The sequence below is a fragment of the Salmo salar genome, chromosome 06, assembly GCF_965601325.2.
Source record: "Salmo salar chromosome 06, fSalSal1, whole genome shotgun sequence".
NCBI classification, from domain to species: Eukaryota; Metazoa; Chordata; class Actinopteri; order Salmoniformes; family Salmonidae; genus Salmo; species Salmo salar.
Window position 1 is genome coordinate 13846234 of NC_138296.1, and position 24407 is coordinate 13870640.

Below are 24407 nucleotides of genomic sequence, written 5' to 3' on the forward strand. Positions count from 1 at the left end.
GAAATGTCAGAATAATAGTAGAGGGAATGATTTATTTCAGCTTTTATTTCTTTCATCACATTCCCAGTGGGTCAGAAGTTTACTTGCGCTCAATTAGTATTTGGTAGCATTGCCTTTAAATAGTTTAACTTGGGTTAAACGTTTTGGGTAGCCTTCCACAAGCTTCCCACAATAAGTTGGGTGAATTTTGGCCCATTCCTCCTGACAGAGCTGGTGTAACTGAGTCAGGTTTGTAGGCCTCCTTGCTCGCATACGCTTTTTCAGTTCTGCCCACAAATGTTCTATAGGATTGAGGTCAGGGCTTTGTGATGGCCACTCCAATATCTTGACTTTGTTGTCCTTAAGCCATTTTGCCACAACTTTGGAAGTATGCTTGGGGTCATTGTCCATTTGGAAGACCCATTTGCAACCAAGCTTTAACTTCCTTACTGATGTCTTGAGATGTTGCTTCAATATATCCACATAATTTCCTTCCTCATGATGCCATCTATTTTGTGAAGTGCACCAGTCCCTCCTGCAGCAAAGCACCCCACAACATGATGCTGCCACCCCCGTGCTTCACGGTTGGAATGGTGTTCTTGGGCTTGTAAGCCTCCCCCTTTTTCCTCCAAACATAACGATGGTCATTATGGCCAAACAGTTCTATTTTGTTTCATCAGACATTTCTCCAAAAAGTATGATCTTTGTCCCCATGTGCAGTTGCAAACCATAGTCTGGCTTTTTTTAATGGCGGTTTTGGAGCAGTGGCTTCTTCCTTGCTGAGCGGCCATTCAGTTATGTCAATGTAGGACTCATTTTACTGTGAATATAGATACTTTTGTGCCTGTTTCCTCCAGCATCTTCACAAGGGCCTTTGCAGTTGTTCTGGAATTGATTTGCACTTTTCGCACCAAAGTACGTTCGTCTCTAGGAGACAGAACGCGTCTCCTTCCTGAGCGGGATGACGGCTGCGTGGTCCCATGGTGTTTATACTTGCGTACTATTGTTTGTACAGATGAACGAGGTACCCTCAGGCATTTGGAAATTGCTCCCAAGGATGAAACAGATTTGTGTAGGTCTACAGTTTTCTTTCTGAGGTCTTGGCTGATTTCTTTTGATTTTCCCATGATGTCAAGCAAAGAGGCACTGAGTTTGAAGGTAAGCCTTGAAATACATCTACAGGTACACCTCCAATTGACTCAAATGATGTCAATTAGACTATCAGAAGCTTCTAAAGCCATGACATCTTTTTCTGGAATTTTCCAAGCTGTTTAAAGGCACAGTCAACTTAGTGTATGTAAACTTCTGACCCACTGGAATTGTGATACAGTGAATTATAAGTGAAATAATCTGTCTGCAAACAATTTCTGTAAAAATTACTTGTGTCATGCACAAAGTAGATTTCCTAACTGACTTGCCAAAACAATAGTTTGTTAACAAGAAATTTGTGGAGTGGTTGAAAAACGAGTTTTATAACTTCTTAGGATAGGTGTCCCGTTAACAAGACGTCTGAAGGTGAAATGTGTACTTAAATCAGAGCAAGATTTCAGAATGTATCATCCAAAGTGTCCCAGAGATAACATGAAGTGTTGTTTTGTTAGATAAAATCCTTTTTCATATCCTAAAAAGGTCCATATAGCATGCACGATCGATTTTGTATTTCCACTCGTTCAATTTGCAAAGAAAGGAATCTGTGAAAATCTAACCCTAAGTGTTGTTTCAACCGGTCAAATCACATTTGTATGCATTCCTCAGAGATCCTAGAATGTACCCAGACTTCACTATATCATTAGGGGTGTAGTATATCCTATAGGACACCATAATTGGTCAGAGAGCGACGCCTTCATGGCACGGCGATGATGCTGCCAGTCTTCATTTGATCGACTATCTTTGTGAAACAAAGCTATCTAGATAGCCAATGAGCTAACCTTATGGGAGTATCCGGAAACCGTGTGACTGTCGCAAAATGCAGGTGCTGACCTTTTGCGACAGCATGCAATTTCCTTTTGGACAAAAATTAAGTTATGAAAACTGGTTGTTTTGCAAATGTTGAACTTATAATATGGCTACTAACACTGGAAAAGCTAAATCAAAGTCCAAGTATACAGATTTGATGATATTCTTGCAGAAAAATGTAATATGAATGCAAATGTCTCCTTCACGATTTGCACAAATGTACCTGGGTGACTTCACTCTAAATGTCATGTAGAACGCTCATACTTCAAGTTATCCGTCTGAAACTTTGCACATACACTGCTCCCATCTTGTGGACACCATCAGAATTACAACCAGAGTGATGGCTCAAACTGGGACCTTTCTCTTGCATTTCAAAGATGGTGGTAGAAAAAAAAAACAGTTGTTTTTTTCTTTTTATCTTCTTCTTTCAGATCTATTGTGTTATATTCTCCTACATTCAATTCACATCTCCGCAAACTTCAAATGGTTTCCTTTGAAATGGTGCCAAGAATATGCATATCCTTGCTTTAGGGCCTGAGCTACAGACAGTTAGGTATGTCATTTAGGCGAAAATTGAAAAAAAGGGGGCTATCCCAAATAAGTTTTATTAATGACTCCAACCTACGTGTATGTAAACTTCCGACTTCAATTGTACCAGTTTTATTACATTATTAATCTAAAAGTTATTACATTACTTAATTACTTTAAACAATGCCATATACAGTCATGGCCAAAAGTTGAGAATGACAGAAATATTAATTTCCACAAAGTTTGCTGCTTCAGTGTCTTCAGATATTTTTGTCATATGTTACTATGGAATAGTGAAGTATAATTACAAGCATTTCATAAGTGTCAAAGGCTTTTATTGACAATTACATGAAGTTGATGCAAAGAGTCAATATTTGCAGTGTTGACCCTTCTTTTTCAAGACCTCTGCAATCCGCCCTGGCATGCTGTCAATTAACTTCTGGGCCACATCCTGACTGATGGCAGCCCATTCTTGCATAATTAATGCTTGGAGTTAGTCAGAACTTGTGGGTTTTTGGTTGTCCACCCACCTCTTGAGGCTTGACCACAAGTTCTCAATGGGATTAAGGTCTGGGGAGTTTCCTGGCCATGGACCAAAATATCAATGTTTTATTCCCCAAGCCACTTAGTTTTCACTTTTGCCTTATGGCAAGGTGCTCCATCATGCTAGAAAAGGCATTGTTCGTCACCAAACTCTTCCTGGATGGCTGGTAGAAGTTGCTCTCGGGGGATGTGTTGGTACCATTCTTTATTCATGGCTGTGTTCTAGGGCAAAATAGTGAGTGAACCCACTCCCTTGGCTGAGAAGCAACCCCACACATGAATGGTCTCAGGATGCTTTACTGTTGGCATGACACAGGACTGATGGTAGCGCTCACCTTGTCTTCTCCGGACAAGCTTTTTTCTGGATGCCCCAAACAATCAGAAAGGGGATTCATCAGAGAAAATGACTTTACCCCAGTCCTCAGCAGTCCAATCCCTGTACCTTTTGCAGAATATCAGTCTGTCCCTGATGTTTTTCCTGGAGAGAAGTGGCTTCTTTGCTGACCTTCTTGACACCAGGCCATCCTCCTAAAGTCTTCGCCTCACTGTGCGTGCAGATGCACTCACACCTGCCTGTTTCCATTCCTGAGCAAGCTCTGTACTGGTGGTGCCCCGATCCCGCAGCTGAATCAACTTTAGGAGACGGTCCTGGCGCATCTTGGGCGCCCTGAAGCCTTCTTCACAACAATTGAACCGCTCTCCTTGAAGTTCTTGATGATCTGATAAATGGTTGATTTAGGTGCAATCTTACTGGCAGCAATATCCTTGCCTGTGAAGCCCTTTTTGTGCAAAGTAATGATGACGGCACGTGTTTCCTTGCAGGTAACCATGATTGACAGAGGACGAACAATGATTCCAAGCACCACCCTCCTTTTGAAGCTTCCAGTCTATTATTGGAACTCAATCAGCATGACAGAGTGATCTCCAGCCTTGTCCTCATTAACACTCACACCTGTGTTAACGAGATAATCACTGACATGATGTCAGCTGGTCCTTTTGTGGCAGGGCTGAAATGCAGTGGAAATGTTTTTTGGGGGATTCAGTTCATTTGCATGGCAAATAGGGACTTTGCAATTCATTTGATCACTCTTCATAACATTCTGGAGTATATGCAAATTGCCATCATACAAACAGAGGCAGCAGACTTTGGAAATAAATATTTGTGTCATTCTCAAAACTTTTGGCCACGACTGTAGAGCCCACTGAGGAGGTCTTCTACTTTCTGAAACATCACGTTGGATCGGATGGCATCAGAAAAGGTCAGTTCAAGGCGGTGTGCCATACAGTGGATGCCGATGATGTAGGCCCTGTCCCCCTTCAGCTGGCTGACCACACCATTCTTGGCTCCGGTCATCACAGCAGCTCAATCTGTTCCCAGAGCGACCAACTTGCTCCCCCACTCATCACACACTCCCTCCATGATGGCGTTACTTATGTGTGCGCGTCTGCCTTCTCCACTGACTTGCTGCCAACAAACTTCGACTCGATCTTGCCCTTGTGACAGAATCTGACATAAACTAACTCCTCTTTCACAGAACCATCTGTGGAGCCATCTGACATGGAGAGAAAGTGTTTTTCAGAGTCTCTCTAACCTCTGCAATATGGTGCATAAACTCTTTGGCCTGCTTATCATTTCTATATGTTGAGCCCACAGCGATTCCTTTTTTCTCATCCAAAGCGCAAAAATAAGAACATCAGATTAATTCAATAATAATTAAAAATACAATCATATTATCCAATATAGCTGTCAGTTGATTGTGCTAAATTAGCCTTCTAGCCTTTGTTTACTTTAGGATCAACACTATAAGGCAGGTAAAGTCAATTGTGTCACAATGCTTCAAAATGTAAACAGCATCTGGAGACGAACATTAAAATAGAATGTTACAGAGCCATAGGAAAGCATGGAGATCCATATCATCATCATCAGTAGGCCTATCATTTTGTTATTTATACAATATTTTAAGGTGAACCAAAGCTTATCAAGAGCTGAGAAATAACCTACAGTACTGGACCACGTCTGCTAAATAGACTTGAAAAAACTAGCTACAAAAGTACTAGTCTAGCTACAAGAGTAACAACATTTTCACTTCCTCGCACATCCATTCGAAGTCAGAAAGTGGTCTCACCTTCTTGCCAATGGCATGTACAGTCCTAAACAGCATCTTCATCTTCGTGCTGGTCTGCTCTGACATTGCCATTAGTACCGTTACAGAGGGTGTCAAGAGGAGAGGCTCTGATTGAGCCCGGGACACAGACACGCAATGTGACACTTGCTGTGTTCATGGTCACGAATGTTCTCCAGCTTCATCATTTTATTTCTGATAACAAATTAGTTGTTTCTGCTTTTATCCTCAGCATACTGGTGACACACAGAACAATTCATCACCACAGCCTCCGCATCTTACTGTAGCCAGCTTCTTGAAACGCCTTTATCTCCAAACCTCCATTTCTCTCACAACTTTCTGTGATTTGTCCTCCTTTTCGTCGGTGGGTTTTCGTTTCAAAAGGTTGGCTCACTCCAGGTAAATGTCGCCACATAATAGCTATTTATTGAACAGTAGCTAGCAGCAAACCCGTGGCAAGTGAGCGATGTCAAGTAGATGATGTACTGTGCGGTAAACTGTGCCACGAAACTAGGAGCACTAGAGACGGTCTGTGGTAGGCTGGCAAACATGAGTAATTTTTGAGCCATCATGCCAGATTTGATTACATTACTATTTTGGTACAAACATTTACCCGTCAGTGTGGCGGATAACCTAAGATTTACTCGCCAAATGAAAAATCTACCCGCATTTGGCGCTTGAAGGGTGTTAATTTCAGAACATGCCGCCATCTACCTACGGTTTCTGGTTGGGGTAGGTTTTAATAGTCACAGTTGGTACAACATCTCAGATGCAGTTCCTTATAAACTCACTCACCGAATCAGCGTATAAGTCGATATTATTCTCTGAGGGTTCCTGGAACATGTCCCAGTCCAAGCGATCAAAACAATCTTGAAGCGTGGATTGCGCTTGGTCAGACCAGCGTTGAATAGTCCTCGTCAGGAGGTACATCCTGTTTGAGTTTCTGCCTATAGGAAGGCAGGAGCAAAATGGAGTCGTGGTCAGATTTTCCGAACGGAGGGCAGGGGAGGGCCTTGTATGCATTGCGGAAGTTAGAGTAGCAGTGGTCCAGTGTATTGCCCTCACGAGTGCAACAATCAATATGCTGATAGAATTTAGGTAGCCTTGTTCTCAAATTTGCTTTGTTAATTAAAATACCCAGCTACAATAAATGCAGCCTTAGGATATATGGTTTCCAGTTTTCATAGAGTCCATTGAAGTTTGAGGGCCGTCGTGGTATCGGCTTGAGGGGGGATATACACGGCGGTGACAATAACAGACGAGAATTATCTTGGGAGATAATACAGTTGGCATTTGATTGTAAGGAATTCTATGTCAGGTGAACAGGAGGACTTGAGTTCTTATATGTTGTTACGATTACACCATGAGTCGTTAATCATGAAACAAACAACCCGCCCTTCATCTTCCCGGAGATATGTTTATTTCTGTCAGCGTGACGCATAAAGAATCCCGGTGGCTGTACGGACTCCAACAACATATCCAGAGAGAGCCATGTTTCCGTGAAACCGAGTATGTTACAGTCCCTGATGTCTCTCTGGAAAGCAACACTTGCCCTAATTTCGTCTACCTTGTTATCTAGAGACTGGACATTAGTGAGTAATATACTCGGAAGCTGTGGGTGGTGTGCACGCCTCCCAATTCTGACCAGAAGGCCGCTCCGTCTACCACTTCTACGGCGACGTTGTTTTGGGTCGGCCTCTGGAATCAGATCGAATGCCCTGGGTGGTGGTGCGAACAAAGGATCCGCATCGGGAAAGTTGTATTCCGGGCGTTAATGTTGGTAAGTTGACGTCACTCTGATATCCAATAGTTCTTCCCGGCTGGACTAGAAGCGAGGCGACCCTTTCTGTTGGCGCCATTTTGCTCACACAAGAAAACTATAACATTAAAGTGATATCTTGTTTATAAGATAATGGATTGAATTTATTGGTCAATTGAATATACACCAATTGTTGAAACATTCTACATAATGAGATTTAATAACAGTATCATGAGTATATGAAACACGATACAATTTTCAACAACCCCCCCCCCCCCCCCACACACACACACATAGGTTCACTATGACATCTTCTATGATAACATTTATCCATTTAGATCCCAATGTGTGATATTACATAGACACAGGGGAGACCTGATCCTAGATCAGAGCTGCATATTATGCTGCACAGAGGTTACCATGGTGATCAGACTAAGTCAACTGTTTAACAATGGGAGATGGATATGACTATTCACTAAATGTTTTCTATTTAACCTTTATTTATGGATCTGGAACCGGTGTCGGATAGGAGGGAGATGAAATATGGCACATTTTTGCTTTCTGGTGTTTTTTAATTTGCCCTAAATGAGTAAAGCTCTTTCCACATAGACAGACATAGGGTTTCTCTCTAGTGTGTATTCGCTGGTGTGAATTCAGGGTCCCTGACTCAGCAAAGCTCTTTCCACACTGATCACAACTATACGGTTTCTCTCCAGTGTGTGTTCGCTGGTGTATAGTTAGGGTGGAAGCTCGAGCAAAGTCCTTTCCACATAGACAGACATAAGTTCTCTCTCCAGTGTGTATGCGCTGGTGTTTATTCAAGGTGGAAACCACAGCAAAGCTCTTTCCACACTGATCACAGCTATATGGCTTCTCTCCAGTGTGTATGCGCTGGTGTATAATCAGGGTGGAAGCTACAGCAAAGCTCTTCCCACACTGATCACAGCTATAAGGCTTCTCTCCAGTATGTACACGCTGGTGTATGGTTAGGGCTCCTGCACTAGCAAAATTTTTCCCACAATCAAGGCAGGGGTAGGGCTTCTCCCCTTCATAAATTCTCAGATGATATTTGAAGGTGTTATATGCAGCAAAACTCTTCCCACACTGAACACAGCTATAAGGCTTTTCTCCTGTGTGTGTTCGCTGGTGTGTAGTCAGGTTGGAAGCTTGAGCAAACCTCTTCCCACATTGATCACAGCTGTAAGGCTTTTCTCCTGTGTGTGTTACCTGGTGTCTAGTTAGGTTGGAATCTTTAGCAAAACTCTTCCCACACTGATCACAGCTGTAAGGCTTCTCTCCAGTGTGTGTTACCTGGTGTGTAGTCAGCTCTCCAGACCGAGCAAAGCTCTTCCCACACTGATCACAGCTATAAGGCTTCACTCCAGTGTGTGTTCGCTGGTGTGTAGTCAGGTTGCCTGACTGATTGAAGCTCTTTCCACACTGACCACAGCTATAAGGCTTCTCTCCAGTGTGTGTTAGCTGGTGTCTATTCAGGTGTCCTGCTAGAGCAAAACGCTTCCCACACTGATTACAGCGATAAGGCTTCTCTCCGGTGTGAATACGTAGGTGAATTATGAAGGACCTCCGTGTAGTGAAACTCTTCCCACAGTCAGAGCAGCTGTGGTTAGATTTCTTCCCTGTACGTCTGTGCTGGTGTTTGAGGTGTTCTGATTGGGAGAGACTCTTCTCTGCCTCGTCAGCAACATGTTGTTGTTGAAGCGCCCCAGATGATAAGTCTCTCCCACTGAGAGAGCGACGGTTAGGAGAGTCCCCTGTGAAACAGACATTGAATAACTAGGTTTTGGAAATATGGGTCCATAAACAAACATCAACAATATAACATTATACACTCAGTGGACAGTGTTTTAGGTACAATACCCAGTTCATGAAAATAGGTCACTCCTACAGACAGTGTCACGCGGCTGTGGCTTGCTATATAAAGCAGGCAGACAGGCATTCAGTTCCTGTTTGATTGAACATTAGAATTGGCTAAATAAGTGACTGTGTGTGGTATGACCGTCGGTGCCAGGTGAGCCAGATCCAGTACCTCAGAAACGGCCGACCTCCTGGACTTTTCACGCACGACAGTCTAGAGTTGACCAAGAATGGTGCGACAAACAAAAAACATCCAGTCAGCGGCAGTCCTGTGGGTGAAAACAGCTCATTGACGAGAGGTCGCAGGAGAATGGCAAGAATCGTGCAAGCTAACAGGCGGGCCACAAACAGACAAATAACGGCACAGTGTATCTGAACATTGTTGCTGACCAAAGCCAACAGAGTATTTTTGGGATGAGATGGAACGGGCTGTTGGCAGCATGAACGAGCAGCTGTCCAATCTGCAGCAACTGCGTGTTGCCATTGCGTCAGCTTGAACCAACATCCCTGTGGTATGTTTCCCGACACCTTGTGGAATCCACGCTCCAGAGAATTCAGGCTGTTTTGGAGGCAAAGGCTGGCCCGATCCGGTACTAGATGGGTGTACCTAATAAACTGGCCAATGAGTATATATTGTTTATCAATCAATTAACAGAAGTTGCAGAAGCAGATTGTAGTCTAATCCACACACAACATTGTTCTTAATTGATGAAATGAAATCTCCATCTCCCTCCTCCTCTCACAGCAGATGCTCTTATCCAGAGAAAATTACAGGAGCAATTATGGTTAAGTACCTTGCTCAAGGGCACATGGAAAGATTTTTCACCTAGTCGTCTTCTAACCAGCAACCTTACGATTTGTGGCCCAACGCTCTTAACCACTAACCTACTTGCTGCCCTTATCAATATACACTCAGTGGCCAGTTTATTAGGTAACCCCCCCCCCCCCCCCCCCCCCCATATTCACGAAACTGGATCAACAATTTACTGTCTACTGAGTGTATACTGTTTATCAATCAATTAACAGATTGTAGTCTCATCCACACACCCCATTGTTCTTACTTGATGAAATCAAATCTCCCCCTCCTCGTGTCCTTCTCTCACAGTTCCACTCTGCCCTGCTGTTTTCCTGCAGTCGACCAGCAGCACAGACACTCTCTTCAGACCCAGCAGTAAGGTGCTACCAGGAGAGTTGTGACCAGGGGACTCTGGCAGGTTGGAGGGGGACGGACTATCTCTGTCCTGGTGACCACAGGAAGTATTGTACATAGAATATTTGACCAAACATTTGATACATTTAGTCTAAATCTCTGATTGGTGCATCCTTATAATACCTCCTTTCTCCTGAAGTGTGTAATCGTTCATTACTTTATACAAATGTACATATTTTTTCAAATCACTTTGCCACATTTTTCAAACGGAAGTGGTTTATATATTTTTTTACTCTTAGTACAAATGCCAAAACTGATAACACGTGTAATGCCCCATTTTATGTTCATTACTTTGATTGAGCATTCATTGGAGTTGAACACATCTTTCACCAGAGTTAAGAGATTATAGAATGAGGAGCAGAACCTGAATGAGGACCTCCTCCCTCTCTTGATACGGGCCAAATGTCCCTTCCCTTTCCGAAATGTGAAAGATGGTAACACCTGCTAAATCATGATTTGTTCAAATAACCTGTGATGAAAAACCTAAAACACCAGAACTACTGCTGCTCATTATCCTACTTTTGCAGCATGTTGAGAAAAATGTCAGTCTTACAGTTTCAGTATCCTTATAGAGCACATATGTAGAAGAAACCATCAGATATAGGGATATTGTGGCATGTAGCAGAAGCCTACAGTAAAAAGGTATTGATGTAGCCTGATGCAATTTTGTCCCAATGCAACGTTGCTCAAGATCCACTTGTCTGTGATTTATTACTGTAACAGCATCCACATTTAAAATCAACAACATTCAGATAATGAGTGGAATAAACTGTAATTTACTACCCAAGTATTTCAGCAGTACATTGTACACCACACCATCATTTCAAATGGTAGCACAGTGACCCACTTTGCCCTACTGTATAGAAGTACACTGGCTGAAGGGTGGTGTAGTATTTACAGCCAAATCCATAAATTATTTGGTTTTACCTTCCAACCTAAATTAAATTCATGTCAATTTATATACAGTTGTTTTCAAACTGTACGCAAACTCGACACTATACAATTTTGGTTTCGTGGTTCAGTTTTTAGCAGTTTCATTAAATTATAGATAAATGTATAGTTTACAAATGACAGGAAAATATTTTCAAAAGTAATTAATTGAAAATGGCCTAAGAATTTTGAAACAGATTTTTGTGCTTAGAGTTGTGAAAATGTACCAAAGAGAGAGAAAAAAAACGTAATTGGATTGGTGGAGTCATGTGCTAGTGGGTGTATCCATCATATGTTTTATACCAGTCATTTCCTTTCAAATCAGTGAAGAGAATTGAATAAGTGAACACTTTGGGAGGACGGAAAGACAATTAGGGATTCCTTAACATATTATCTAGGCAGAAGTAGAGCAAGCGTGGGGTGCAACTGACCCCCCCCAAAAAACAACACATGTAAGCCTACAAAAAAAAGAATAAAAACATTATAAAACATTATGTGACACTATAAAACATTATGTATCCACTATAAACATTATGTAACACTATAAAACACTATTTAAAAAAATGCACTACGCAGAAATTGCTCCCCCATTTCCTGGTTGCAAAATTGTTTATAGTTCGCCTAATGTCAGTTTATGTGACAAAACAAGCAAGTATAGTGTAGAGAATCATTGTAGCATCTAAACCACTGTCAATTATCTTTTCCATAACCCAAACTATTGTATTTTCAGCTGCTTAAAGGGGGTGTACAAAACCAAAAGTTAAACACAAATCTGTTTGTCACACATAATATGCACACATTAATTTCATCACACAGACAAGTAATTCCTGCTTTGAAATGCAATCAAGCATTTTAGTTTTAAAACAAAGTAACAAAGGGAGCTTTGAATAATTAGCCTAAACAATAAATAAAGCACAATTCACTAACTCAAATAATCCATGCCCAAAATATTAAAACATGCTCTTGTGTAAATTATACTTATCCTGAGACAAAATGTAAATATAATTGTAGAAAAAAAGTGGTTCCAAAATAATTTTAAAAGCAAATAGCTCTCGAGCAACACCTAAAATGGCATTTCTCATCCCACCTTCTTGATGACCAAATTGCACATCAAATATAACAGTTAAAATAAGTTTTAAATCTACTTTGTTTGGTATGACTCTTGTAATCGTTCAAAACAATTTGTTTAATCATCAACATATTTTAAAATGATATCCATTATGCACTGAAGTTGTGTCCCACAACATGCATGCAGTCCTGTTACCGAAACCTGTTTAGCCTGGCAGAGGAAGAGAAAAAAAAACTGAGTCACATGACAGAGGAAATTATATCATCAAGCCATTTGCTAACACCATGGTTAGACCAAAGGTAAGTCCTGTCTTTTATTTTTCCAATATTTTCAGCCTTGATCAAGTGTCACTCTAACCAACACAACCCTGTTACTCATTATCAGATTAAGACTAACTCATTTCAAGGTTTTTATTTATATAACTAAGTTTGTCCTTGACAGTAACGCTACATTCAACAGATAGTTTTTTCTCAGGAATAGATGCTAACATTAGCATTGATTTACAACTGTTACTTGAAACCCTGTTATTATAATTCAAGTAACAGGGTTGCACTACAATAACAGGGTTGTATCTTCTTCAGTTCACCCAGAAGGGACAATCTATTATCTATAGTAAAATCAACACTAGAACCGCGATTTGCCACATCATTCAACAGAGTTCTGGCACACCATTGAGCGCTGCTGAAAAGCAGTGGCGCTACCGTGCCAGACGTGATGCTGATTAACAGAAGAGACAGCAGTACTTAGAAAAATAGAAGTGTAGGGAAGACGTAGAAACAGGGAAGAAGAAAAGGCAAAAAGACCGCAGTGTTAGAGAGCAGGGTGCCCAGCAAAAAAAGTGGAGAGGCGCTCATGAGGAGTAATGCCAGGAAGAAGGTACTTGAAGGATTAAACACCCTTCCAGTCAGCCCTGATCCTCCAATCAGCCCTGATCCTCCAGTCAGACCAGAATATCCAGTCAGCTCTCAACCAGACTTCAAGGTCAGAACAGAAGTTAAGGTTATCCGGAAGTCGCAGACGCAGACTTCCGGATGCTGGAGTGAGTAGTCGTGCTGTTCTTCGCTCCGTGGGTAATATTACATTTCCTTATATTCCTTACATTACAACGGAACGATTTGATTAGTGTAATGTTAGCTAGTTAGCTACATAGTTGTCTGTGCATCAAGGATAAAGGTGTAGCTAAAGGTGTAGGTGTAGCTTTGAGAAACTAACTTTGAGAAACTAACAAGGTTAGCTAGCCAGCTGTATTCGTTCGTTCACGCCGTTTTCCCAAACGGCGTCAACATCACAACACCACAGCCACTGCTAGCTAGCCAACTTTACCAACTAGCGGTACTGTAGAAACTAAATACATTACAATGGAACGATTTGATTAGTGTAACGTTAGCTAGCTACATAGTTGTCTTTGTATCAAAGATAAAGGTAAACGCAGCCACTGCTAGCTAGCCAACTCTACCAGCTAGCAGTACTGTGTCAGTTTTAGTCAATAAGATTTTTGCAACGTAAGCTTTCGAGTTGTGTAGTCCACTTGTGTAGCTAGCAGGACTGACTTTGTGTTAGCTAGCCAACGCTTAATTACTTCTGCGTTATGAAAGGAACTAGACACGGACACGATTGATCCATTGGTAGTTTGTTGTAACCAAGTATTGGTGCTAACCGTGTGTTATTGGATGCTAGCATGCTAGTTAGCTACGGCGTCATAAGACACGGTGCACTGGGTGGGTTTCACGGAAGAATACTGTACCAAGTTATCTAGCTGAATAAACTAAGTTTGAGCCTATTCCTGGAAACATTGAACCACTGTAGTTTACATCAATTATAATTTCTAAGTGGAAGTTGGAATAGTTATATTTGAGTGTTTCAGCGAATGGTTAGTGACAGAGGCCCTGCTCTCTCGCTTCCCCAGTTGTTTAGTTAATTTTCATTCCAATCTCCTTTGCATTAGCGTAGCCTCTCAACTATGTGTCTGTCTACCCCTGTTCTCTCCTCTCTGCACAGGCCACACAAACGTTTCACACCGCATGGCCGCTGCCACTCTAACCTGGTGGTCCCAGCGCGCACGACCCATGTGGAGTTCCAGGTCTCCGGCAGCCTCTGGAACTGCCGGTCTGCGGCCAACAAGGCAGAGTTCATCTCAGCCTATGCTACCCTCCAGTCCCTCGACTTCTTGGCGCTGACGGAAACATGGATTACCACAGAAAACACTGCTACTCCTACTGCTCTCTCCTCGTCTGACCACGTGTTCTCGCATACCCCGAGAACATCTCTCCCAAGTGGACATTCTCTCTTTCTCCCCTGACCCATCTGTCTATCTCCTTTGAATTCCATGCTGTCACAATCACTAGCCCATTCAAGCTTAACATCCTTATAATTTACCGCCCTCCAGGGAGAGTTCATCAATGAGCTTGACGCCTTGATAAGTTCCTTTCCTGAGGATGGCTCACCCCTCACAATTCTGGGTGACTTTAACCTCCCTACGTCTACCTTTGACTAATTTCTCTCTGGCTCCTTCTTTCCACTCTCCTCTTTTGGCCTCACCCTCTCACCGTCCCCCCCTACTCACAAGGCAGGCAATACGCTTGACCTCATCTTTACTAGACGCTGTTCTTCTACCAATTTTACTGCAACTCCCCTCCAAGTCTCCGACCACTACCTTGTATCCTTTTCCCTCTCGCTCTCCTCCAACACTACTCACTCTGCCCCTAATCAGATGGTATTGCGCCGTCGCAACCTTCGCTCTCTCTCTCCTGCTACTCTCTCCTCTTCCATCCTATCATCTCTACCCTCTGCTCAATCCTTCTCCAACCAATCTCCTGATTCTGCCTCCTCAAACCTCCTCTCCTCCCTTTCTGCATTCTTTGACTCTCTATGTCCCCTATCCTCCCGGCCGGCTCGGTTCTCCCCTCCTGCTCCGTGGCTTGACGACTCATTGCGTGCTCACAGAACAGGGCTCCGGGCAGCCGAGCGGAAATGGAGGAAAACTAGCCTCCCTGCGGACCTGGCATCTTTTCACTCCCTCCTCTCCACATTTTCTTCCTCTGTTTCTGCTGCTAAAGCCACTTTCTACCACTCTAAATTCCAAGCATCTGCCTCTAACCCTAGGAAGCTCTTTGCCACCTTCTCCTCCCTCCTGAATCCCCCCCTCCCTCTCTGCGGACGACTTTGTCAACCATTTTCAAAAGAAGGTTGACGACATCCGATCCTCGTTTGTTAAGTCAAACGACACCGCTGGTTCTGCTCACATTGCCCTACCCTATGCTTTGACCTCTTTCTCCCCTCTCTCTCCAGATGAAATCTTGCGACTTGTGACGGCCGGCCGCCCGCCCAACAATCTGCCCGCTTGACCCTATCCCCTCCTCTCGTCTCCAGACCATTTCCGGAGACCTTCTCCCTTACCTCACCTCGCTCATCAACTCATCCTTGACCGCTGGCTATGTCCCTTCCGTCTTCAAGAGAGCGAGAGTTGCACCCCTTCTCAAAAAACCTACACTCGATCCCTCCGATGTCAACAACTACAGACCAGTATCCCTTCTTTCTTTCCTCTCCAAAACTCTTGAGCGTGCCGGTCCTTGGCCAGCTCTCTTGCTATCTCTCTCAGAATGACCTTCTTGATCCAAATCAGTCAGGTTTCAAGACTGGTCATTCAACTGAGACTGCTCTTCTCTGTGTCACGGAGGCTCTCCACACTGCTAAAGCTAACTCTCTCTCCTCTCACCCTATCTGCTGCCTTTGATACTGTGAACCATCAGATCCTCCTCTCCACCCTCTCCGAGTTGGGCATCTCCGGCGTGGCTCACTCTTGGATTGCGTCCTACCTGACAGGTCGCTCCTACCAGGTGGCATGGCGAGAATCCGTCTCGGCACCACGTGCTCTCACCACTGGTGTCCCCCAGGGCTCAGTTCTAGGCCCTCTCCTATTCTCGCTATACACCAAGTCACTTGGCTCGGTCATATCCTCACATGGTCTCTCCTATCATTGCTACGCAGACGACACACAATTAATCTTCTCCTTTCCCCCTTCTGATAACCAGGTGGCGAATCGCATCTCTGCATGTCTGGCAGACATGTCAGTGTGGATGACGGATCACCACCTCAAGCTGAACCTCGGCAAGACGGAGCTGCTCTTCCTCCCGGGGAAGGACTGCCCGTTCCATGATCTCGCCATCACGGTTGATAACTCCATTGTGTCCTCCTCCCAGAGTGATAAGAGCCTTGGCGTGACCCTGGACAACACCCTGTCATTCTCCGCTAACATCATGGCGGTGACTCGATCCTGTAGGTTCATGCTCTACAACATTCGAAGAGTACGACCCTGCCTCACACAGGAATCGGCGCAGGTCCTAATCCAGGCACTTGTCATCTCCCGTCTGGATTACTGCAACTCGCTGTTGGCGGGGCTCCCTGCCTGTGCCATCAAACCCCTACAACTCATCCAGAACGCCGCAGCCCGTCTGGTGTTAAATCTTCCCAAGTTCTCTCACGTCACCCCGCTCCTCCACACACTCCACTGGCTTCCAGTTGAAGCTCGCATCTGCTACAAGACCATGGTGCTTGCCTACGGAGCTGTGAGGGGAACGGCACCTACGTACCTTCAGGCTCTGATCAGTCCCTACACCCAAAGAAGGGCACAGGGGTTCATCTACCTCTGGCCTGCTCGCCTCCCCACCTCTGCGGAAGCACAGTTCCCGCTCAGCCCAGTCAAAACTGTTCGCTGCTCTGGCACCCCAATGGTGGAACAAGCTCCCTCATGACGCCAGGACAGCGGAGTCAATCACCACCTTCCGGAGACACCTGAAACCCCACCTCTTTAAGGAATACCTGGGATAGGATTAAGTAATCCTAATCCTTCAAGATTTGCTTAGAATTCCATGGCATTATTTTATAGTATGAAGAAAACTATTGAACGTAGCTGTATAAAATAGGATATTTTCTTCAAGTGATTTGAAGGAGTAACACATGCGGCTATTCTGTGTTGAGCGCTTAATAACAAAGAAACAGGTAATCATATACGCTTAAGTAAAGACAAGGAACTATCTGCACAATGAACAGTGAAATAGGCATCACTTTTACTGGATAGGTATAATATGTAATAATTAAGGGTAACACTTTATAATAACCATCCTTAGTAAGTCATTTATATCTATTAATTACTGGGTAACGACCCTCAAATAAGTTGCTACTGTGAAATCAATAATGAAAGTATCTATATGGTTACAGTTAATGGCTGGCGCTGTCTATTTTGCTGCAGGTGAAATGGTTAAGTAACCAAATATATTTATGGTTTATGTGTTTCTTTTAGGCAACATGATTTTGGGAGAAGAAAAAGGAGCGCTACCAAAGCAAAATTAAACAGGGAGCTGCAGAAACTACAAGATCAGTTGAGTAAAGTCGAACAGCGAGCAGAAAAATACAGAAAGCAGCTCCAACGATCGAAAAAGGACCACCCATCTCCAAGATCCAAAGTCAACAAGTTGGTTCGGCAAATCTCGGGCACATCCCTAAGGAGAACCCTGTTGTTTCATACAGCAGTAGCTGAGGAAGTACGTAACAAGTACACACATTCAAAGAGAGAGAGTGACAGACAAGTCATTGCAGGAATAGTTACCAGCAAAATCCTGAAGTACAGGTTGCAGAGATTGGCAGAGGAGGTTTTGGGATTTTCAAGGAGAAGGTGGACACAACTGGTAAATTAAAATGTCTACGGGTACCAGAGGAAGAAGCACAAGGGGATTGCTGCCACGCTGAGATCAACAGTCAGATGATTATTTTTACGTGACGATGTCAGCGGGATCACAACTGGGAAAAAAAAGAAAACGGTGACAAAAAAAAGAAAATGCAGAAAAGATTACTGGTGGATTCAATGAAGACCCTCCATTTGAAGTTCCTAGATGAGCATACCAACCTCCGTCTATCATACTCACTGTTCTGCACACTTCCCCTCCTACTGGGTTGTGCATCCAACATTGGCAGATCGTGACACATGCATGTGCAAACAACACAAGGCTTTATTTTGCCTAAAAGCTTCACCAGATGCACATCATCTACACATCCAATTTGGAGAGCCTGACACATGCCATCACGTGGGATACCACAAGCGAGCAATGTATGTATGGGGAATGTGAGCAATAATACCAATACACTCAAAAGCCACTGATCACATCTCCTACCTTCAGTGGGCCACTGTGGACAAAGAGCACAAAGATCTCTTGGAAAAAATTATTTGAATGCCCCGCAAGAAGAGCTGGTGGAAACAACATTTTGCTCCAGAAGTTCAGGCACCATCTCTATAACATCATACAGCAATATGCTTTCTCACGGACGCTGAACCTCCTTGCAAATGAATGTGCAGTCCATATTGACTTCTCTGAGAACTATGGCTGCAAGTACAGCACTCAAGCACAAGCTGTCCATTTTGGTGCATCACACCAATGGGCCACTTTGCAGACTGGGGTTTACTATATGTGTGTGTGTGTGGGGGGGGGGGGGGGGGCATCTGCCCCTACCTCCTGCACTGTATCGGCATCCAGACTGAAGTGACCACCTGCCATATGGCAACACCTGGAGCCCATCCTGAAGGAAGTCCGAGAGAGATGCCCGGATGTTTTTTTGCGCGACGGTCCCTACACACAGTACAAGCAGAGTGGCAATTTTTACCTCTTTTGTACTGACATTTTCATGAAGGGGTTTACAAGAGGAACCTGGAACTACTTTGAAGCTAGTCAGGGCAAAGGTGCCGCAGATGGTGTGGGTGGCACATTGAAGAGCAGGGCCAACAGGCTTGTCAGCCAAAGAGTTGATATCCCCACAGCATTGTCCCTGTACCAAGCTCTGAGTGAGGGACAATCGAAGGTGAAATTGTTTTACATTCAGGAGCAAACTGTGGAGGATGGAGTGGAAGAAATGCCAGCTGACCTTCCAGCCATATCGTCCACAATGAGGCTCCACCAAGTGGTCACTCTTTCAACTGGGAAAATTCTCTACCGTGATGTCAGCTGCATATGTTCTGCAACAGAGAATCTGGAGTGTGATTGCCAAAAAACAAAGTGCTCCAGCTTTAATCCCACAGAAGACCCCATACACAGCACACCAGAAGAAGCACACCAAGTTAACAAACAGATCACCGACCATTTCGAATCCCACCGTACCTTCTCCGCTATGCGAGCTGGTCATGGGTGCACCTCAGCCATGCTCAAGGTCCTAAACGATATCATAACCGCCATCGATAAAAGACAGTACTGTGCAGCCGTCTTCATCGACCTGGCCAAGGTTTTCGACTCGGTCAATGACCACATTCTTGTCGGCAGACTCAATAGCCTTGGTTTCTCAAATGACTGCCTCGCCTGGTTCACCAACTACTTCTCAGATCGATTTGACACACTGAACTCCGAGGGCCTGTTGTCCGGACCTCTGGCAGTCTCTATGAGGGTGCCAAAGGTTCAATTCTCGGGCCGACTCTTTTCTCTGTATGAAATCAATGATGTCGCTCTTGCTGCTGGTGATTCTCTGATCCACCTCTACGCAGATGACACCATTCTGTATACATCTGGCCCTTCTTTGGACACTGTTAACAAACCTCCAAATGAGCTTCAATGCCATACAACACTTCTTCCGTGGCCTCCAACTGCATTTAAATGCTAGTAAAACTAAATGCATGCTCTTCAACCGATCGCTGCCCGCACCCGCCCGCCCGATTAGCATCACTACTCTGGACGGTTCCGACTTAGAATATGTGGACAACTACAAATACCTAGGTGTCTGGCTAGACTGTAAACTCGCCTTCCAGACTCACATTAAGCATCTCCAATCCAAAATTAAATCTAGAATCGGCTTCCTATTTTGCAACAAAGCCTCCTTCACTCATGCAGCCAAACATACCCTCGTAAAACTGACTATCCTACCGATCCTTGACTTTGGCGAGGTCATTTACAAAATAGCCACCAACACTCTACTCAGCAAATTGGATTCAGTCTATCACAGTGCCATCCGTTTTGTCACCAAAGCCTCATATACTACCCACCACTGCGACCTGTATGCTCTCGTTGGCTGGCCCTCGCTATATATTTGTCGCCAAACCCACTGGCTCCAGGTCATCTATAAGTATTTGCTAGGTAAAGCCCCGCCTTATCTCAGCTCACTGGTCACCATAGCAACACCCACCCGTAGCACGTACCCCAGCAGGTATTTTTCACTGGTCATCCCCAAAGCCAACACCTACTTTGGCCGCCTTTCCTTCCAGTTCTCTGCTGCCAATGACTGGAACATATTGCAACAAAAAAAATCACTGAAGCTGGAGACTTATCTCCCTCACTAACTTTAAGCATCAGCTGTCAGAGCAGCTTACCGATTACTGCACCTGTACACAGCCCATCTGTAAATAGCCCACCCAACTACCTCATCCCCATACTGTTCTTTTTTTTGCTCTTTCGCACCCCAGTATCTACTTGCACAGCATCATCTGCACATCTATCACTCCAGTGTTAATGCTAAATTGTAATTATTTCACCACTATGGCCTATTTATTGCCTTACCTCCCTAATCTTACTACATTTGCACACGCTGTATATAGATTTTTCTATTGTGTTATCCCATGTGTAACTCTGTTGTTTTTTTTTTCGCACTGCTTTACTTTACCTTGGCCAGGTCGCAGTTGTAAAATGTTCTCAACTGGCCTACCTGGTTACCTGGTTAAATAAAAAAATATGATATTGGGATTACTCGGAATATCACACATGGATATTTCCTATGGTCGGATATGGAATCATTCAATATCCTGAGGTGTGTGACACCCCATTTTCTCCCTTCATGTTGATAAATACTGACTGTATTCATTGCATATGTGTTTTTTCAGCACATTCAAGACATGAAGCTTCTCTTGTTTGAGGTCCATATATTGATCTTGATATGCTGAAAATGAAGATTTGATGCAGTTTTCAGCAAAGGCTAAATAATGAAATCCATGCACAAATCATTTTTTTGGATTCCCTCCAGATATCATACATGGTTTGGCCGGATATTGACTCATATATCCTGATATAGGCCTATGAGGAAACCTTATTTTCTCAATATGATGACAAATACTGACAGTAGGCCTTCTGCACATCCAACCCATAGGGTAAGGCTGCCGTTTTATTGGCTTGTTGCACCCTCGACAACTACTATGATTTTTATTATTTGACCATGCTGGTCATTTCTGAACATTTTAACATCTTGACTATGTTCTGTTATAATATCCACAGCCAGAAGAGGACTGGCCACCCCTCATAGCCTGGTTCCTCTCTAGGTTTCTTCCTAGGTTTTTGGCCTTTCTAGGGAGTTTTTCCTAGCCACCGTGCCTCTTTCACATGCATTTCTTGCTGTTTGGGGTTTTAGGCTGGGTTTCTGTACAGCACTTTGAGAATATCAGCTGATGTACGAAGGGCTATATAAATAAATTTGATTTGATTTCTTAACCAACCATACTATTTTTCTTCCTTTTTTTGCATTGTTCGTAACTTGTTTTGTACATAATGTTGCTGCTACCTTCTCTTATGACTGAAAAGAGCTACTGGACATCAGAACTGGGATTACTCACCTCAAAGAAGAACTCCTCGTTCAATTCAATCAGTCGGACGCGAGGAATATACTACGGACACCCAACCAGGCCCAGATCCCTGTGATTCGCTGGAAAAGGAAACGTAGGTTTCGCGGAAAGAGATCAGGATGCCTTGTGAGGATCAGGCGACGAGTGGCTAATCTGCCCTTGTCTTCCGTTCTGCTAGCTAACATTCAATCACCGGAAAATAAATGGAATGAACTGAAAGCACGTATATCCTACCAACGGGACATTAAAAACTGTAATATCTTATGTTTCCGAGTTGTGGCTGAACGACAACATTAAGGACATACAGCTTGCGGGTTACACACTAAATCGGCAGGACAGAACAGCAGCCTCTGGTAAGACAAGGGGCGGGGTACAATGCATATTTGTAAACAATAGGTGGTAGAGGTCGACCGATTAATCGGCATGACCGATTAGTTAGGGCCGATTTTCACGTTTTCATAACAATCGGTAATCTGCATTTTTGGACGCCGATTATGGCCAATTACATTGCATTCCATGAGGAAACTGCGTGGCAGGCTGACCACCTGTTACCTTGGCTCCTTGCTGCACTCGCGTAAGTTGCTAGCTAGCATTAAACTTACCTTATAAAAAACAACTAGTGATTATGTGAAGATTGATTAACTACACATGGTTGATAATATTACTAGGTTAACTAGCTTGTCCTGCGTTTCATTTAATCAATGCGGTGCCTGTTAATTTATCATCAAATCACAGCCTACTTCACCAAACGGGGGATGATTTAACAAATTCACGAAAAAGGCGCATTCACGAAAAAGGCGCAATCGTTGCACGAATGGGTATATGCAACAGTTTGTGCCGCCTGGCTCGTTGCGAACTAATTTACCAGAATCTTACATAATTATGACATAACATTGAAGGTTGTGCAATGTAACAGCAATATTTAGACTTAGGGATGCCGCCCGTTCTATAAAATATGGAGCGGTTCCGTATTTCACTGAAAGAATAAACATTTTGTTTTCGAAATTATAGTTTCTGGATTTGACCATATTAATGACCAAAGGCTCGTATTTCTGTGTTTATATTATAATTAACTCTATGATTTGATAGAGCAGTCTGACTGAGCGGTGGTAGGCGGCAGCAAGCTCGTAAGCATTCATTCAGCACTGTTTATGACTTCAAGCCTATCAAGACTTCAAGCCTGAGATTAGTATTGCCAGCCTAAAGTGCCTATTAGAACATCCAACAGTCAAAGGTATATGAAATACAAATGGTATAGAGAGAAATAGGTCGACACTTCTTAATTTCTATATTAACGTCAACTTAAAACTTCTTAACTGGGAATATTGAACCACCAGCTTTCATATGTTCTCATGTTCTGAGCAAGGAACTTAAATGTTAGCTTTTTTACATGGCACATATTGCAGTTTTACTTTCTTCTTCAACACTGTTTTTGCATTATTTACCGTAATTTCCGGACTATTAAGCGCACCTGAATATAAGCCGCACCCACTGAATTAAAAAATATATATTATTTTTAACATAAATAAGCCGCACATGTCTATAAGCCGCAGGTGCCTACCAGTAAATTGAAACAAATTAACTTTACACAGGCTTTAACGAAACATGGCTTGTAACAAAAATAAATAGGCTTTAACGAAACATGGCTTGTAACAAAAAATACAAAATTAGCAGTAAACAGTAGCCTACCAAGAAAGTCATTGGTCACAATCTTCCTTCTCCTGTGCACTGAAACCATCTCCTTCGGTGTCGGAGTTGAATAGCCTCTGAATTGCTTCATCCGATATTGGATCGTTTTCATTGTCGCTCTCGTCACTTTCATCCAGAGGCAAATCCCCCGCTGAGCCCTCTTCAACACGCAGCAGTCCAGCCTTTCGAAACCCGTTGATGATAGTGGATTTTTTGACAATGCTCCACGCTGTCAGGACCCACTGGCAGACTTGACCATAAGTTGCTCTTCGCATGCGGCCTGTTTTAGTGAAGTTTTTCGTCCCACTTGTCATCCAAGCCTCCCGCTGAACACGGAGCGCCACTTTAAATGCACGATTTACACTGATGTCAAGTGGCTGCAAATACTTTGTTGTACCCCCAGAAATCAGGGTGACAAAATGACTACCGTAATCAGAATGATGGGAAGTTTGAAAGCGCTCGATTTAATCTAAACAGTAAACAAAAATAGTTGTTTGACCTTAACCCGTTCGGCAATTTCATTGGTCTAATGAAAGCTTCATGCCGCCAAAAAACTGAGCACGTCACAGAAGCGGGAAAAATCCATATATTAGCCGCGTCATTGTTTAAGCCGCGACATTCAAAGCCTGGGAAAAAAGTTGCGGCTTATAGTCCGGAAATTACGGTAAACCAAATTGAGCATGTTTCATTTATCTGAGGCTAAATAGATTTTATTTATGTATTAAGTTAAAATAAGTGTTCAATGTTCATTCAGTATTGTTGTAATTGTGATTATTATATATATAAAAAAAACAATTTGAATTTTTTTTTTTTTTTTTTTTCCCCGGACTATTAATCGGTATCGGCTTTTTTTTTATACCTCCAATAAATCGGTATCGGTGTTGAAAAATCAAAATCGGTCGACCTCTAATAGGTGGTGCACGATATCTAAGGAAGTCGAAGGGTTTTGCTCACCTGAGGTAGAGTATCTCATGGTAAGCTGAAGACCACACTATCTACCTAGAGTTTATCTGTATTTTTAGTAGCTGTCAACATACTACCAGTTAGGGGCTGGCACTAAAACCGCACTCAAGTAACACTGGTATTCCACCATAAGCCAACAGGAAAACACTCATCCAGAGGCAGCGCTCCTAGTAGCCGAGGACTTAAATCCGTTTTACCAAATA

General features: G+C 43.3%; 1 protein-coding gene across 1 annotated transcript; it reads right to left on the bottom strand.

Annotated features, from left to right (window-relative positions):
* Positions 1 to 7162: 7162 nt before the first annotated feature.
* LOC145850346 (uncharacterized) lies at positions 7163 to 18520 on the bottom strand. Its single transcript, XM_082976128.1, has 3 exons — positions 18476 to 18520; positions 9825 to 9942; positions 7163 to 8660 (listed from the first exon to the last, which is right to left on the bottom strand). Exons 1-3 carry the CDS (start codon positions 18518 to 18520, stop codon positions 7390 to 7392), a joined length of 1434 nt encoding a protein of 477 aa, XP_082832254.1. The 3' UTR covers positions 7163 to 7389.
* Between the last annotated feature and the right edge of the window lie 5887 nt (positions 18521 to 24407).

Excerpts from the sequence above, each read along its gene's own strand:
- LOC145850346 (XM_082976128.1), bottom strand. The coding sequence starts at position 18,520 with ATGGCAGGTGGTCACTTCAGTCTGGATGCCGATACAGTGCAGGAG. Across the intron at positions 9,943-18,475 it reads ATGCCGATACAGTGCAGGAG|CACCTTACTGCTGGGTCTGA; the intron begins GTAGGGGCAGAT and ends CTCTCCTGGTAG. Across the intron at positions 8,661-9,824 it reads GGGAGATTTGATTTCATCAA|GGGACTCTCCTAACCGTCGC; the intron begins GTAAGAACAATG and ends TCTGTTTCACAG.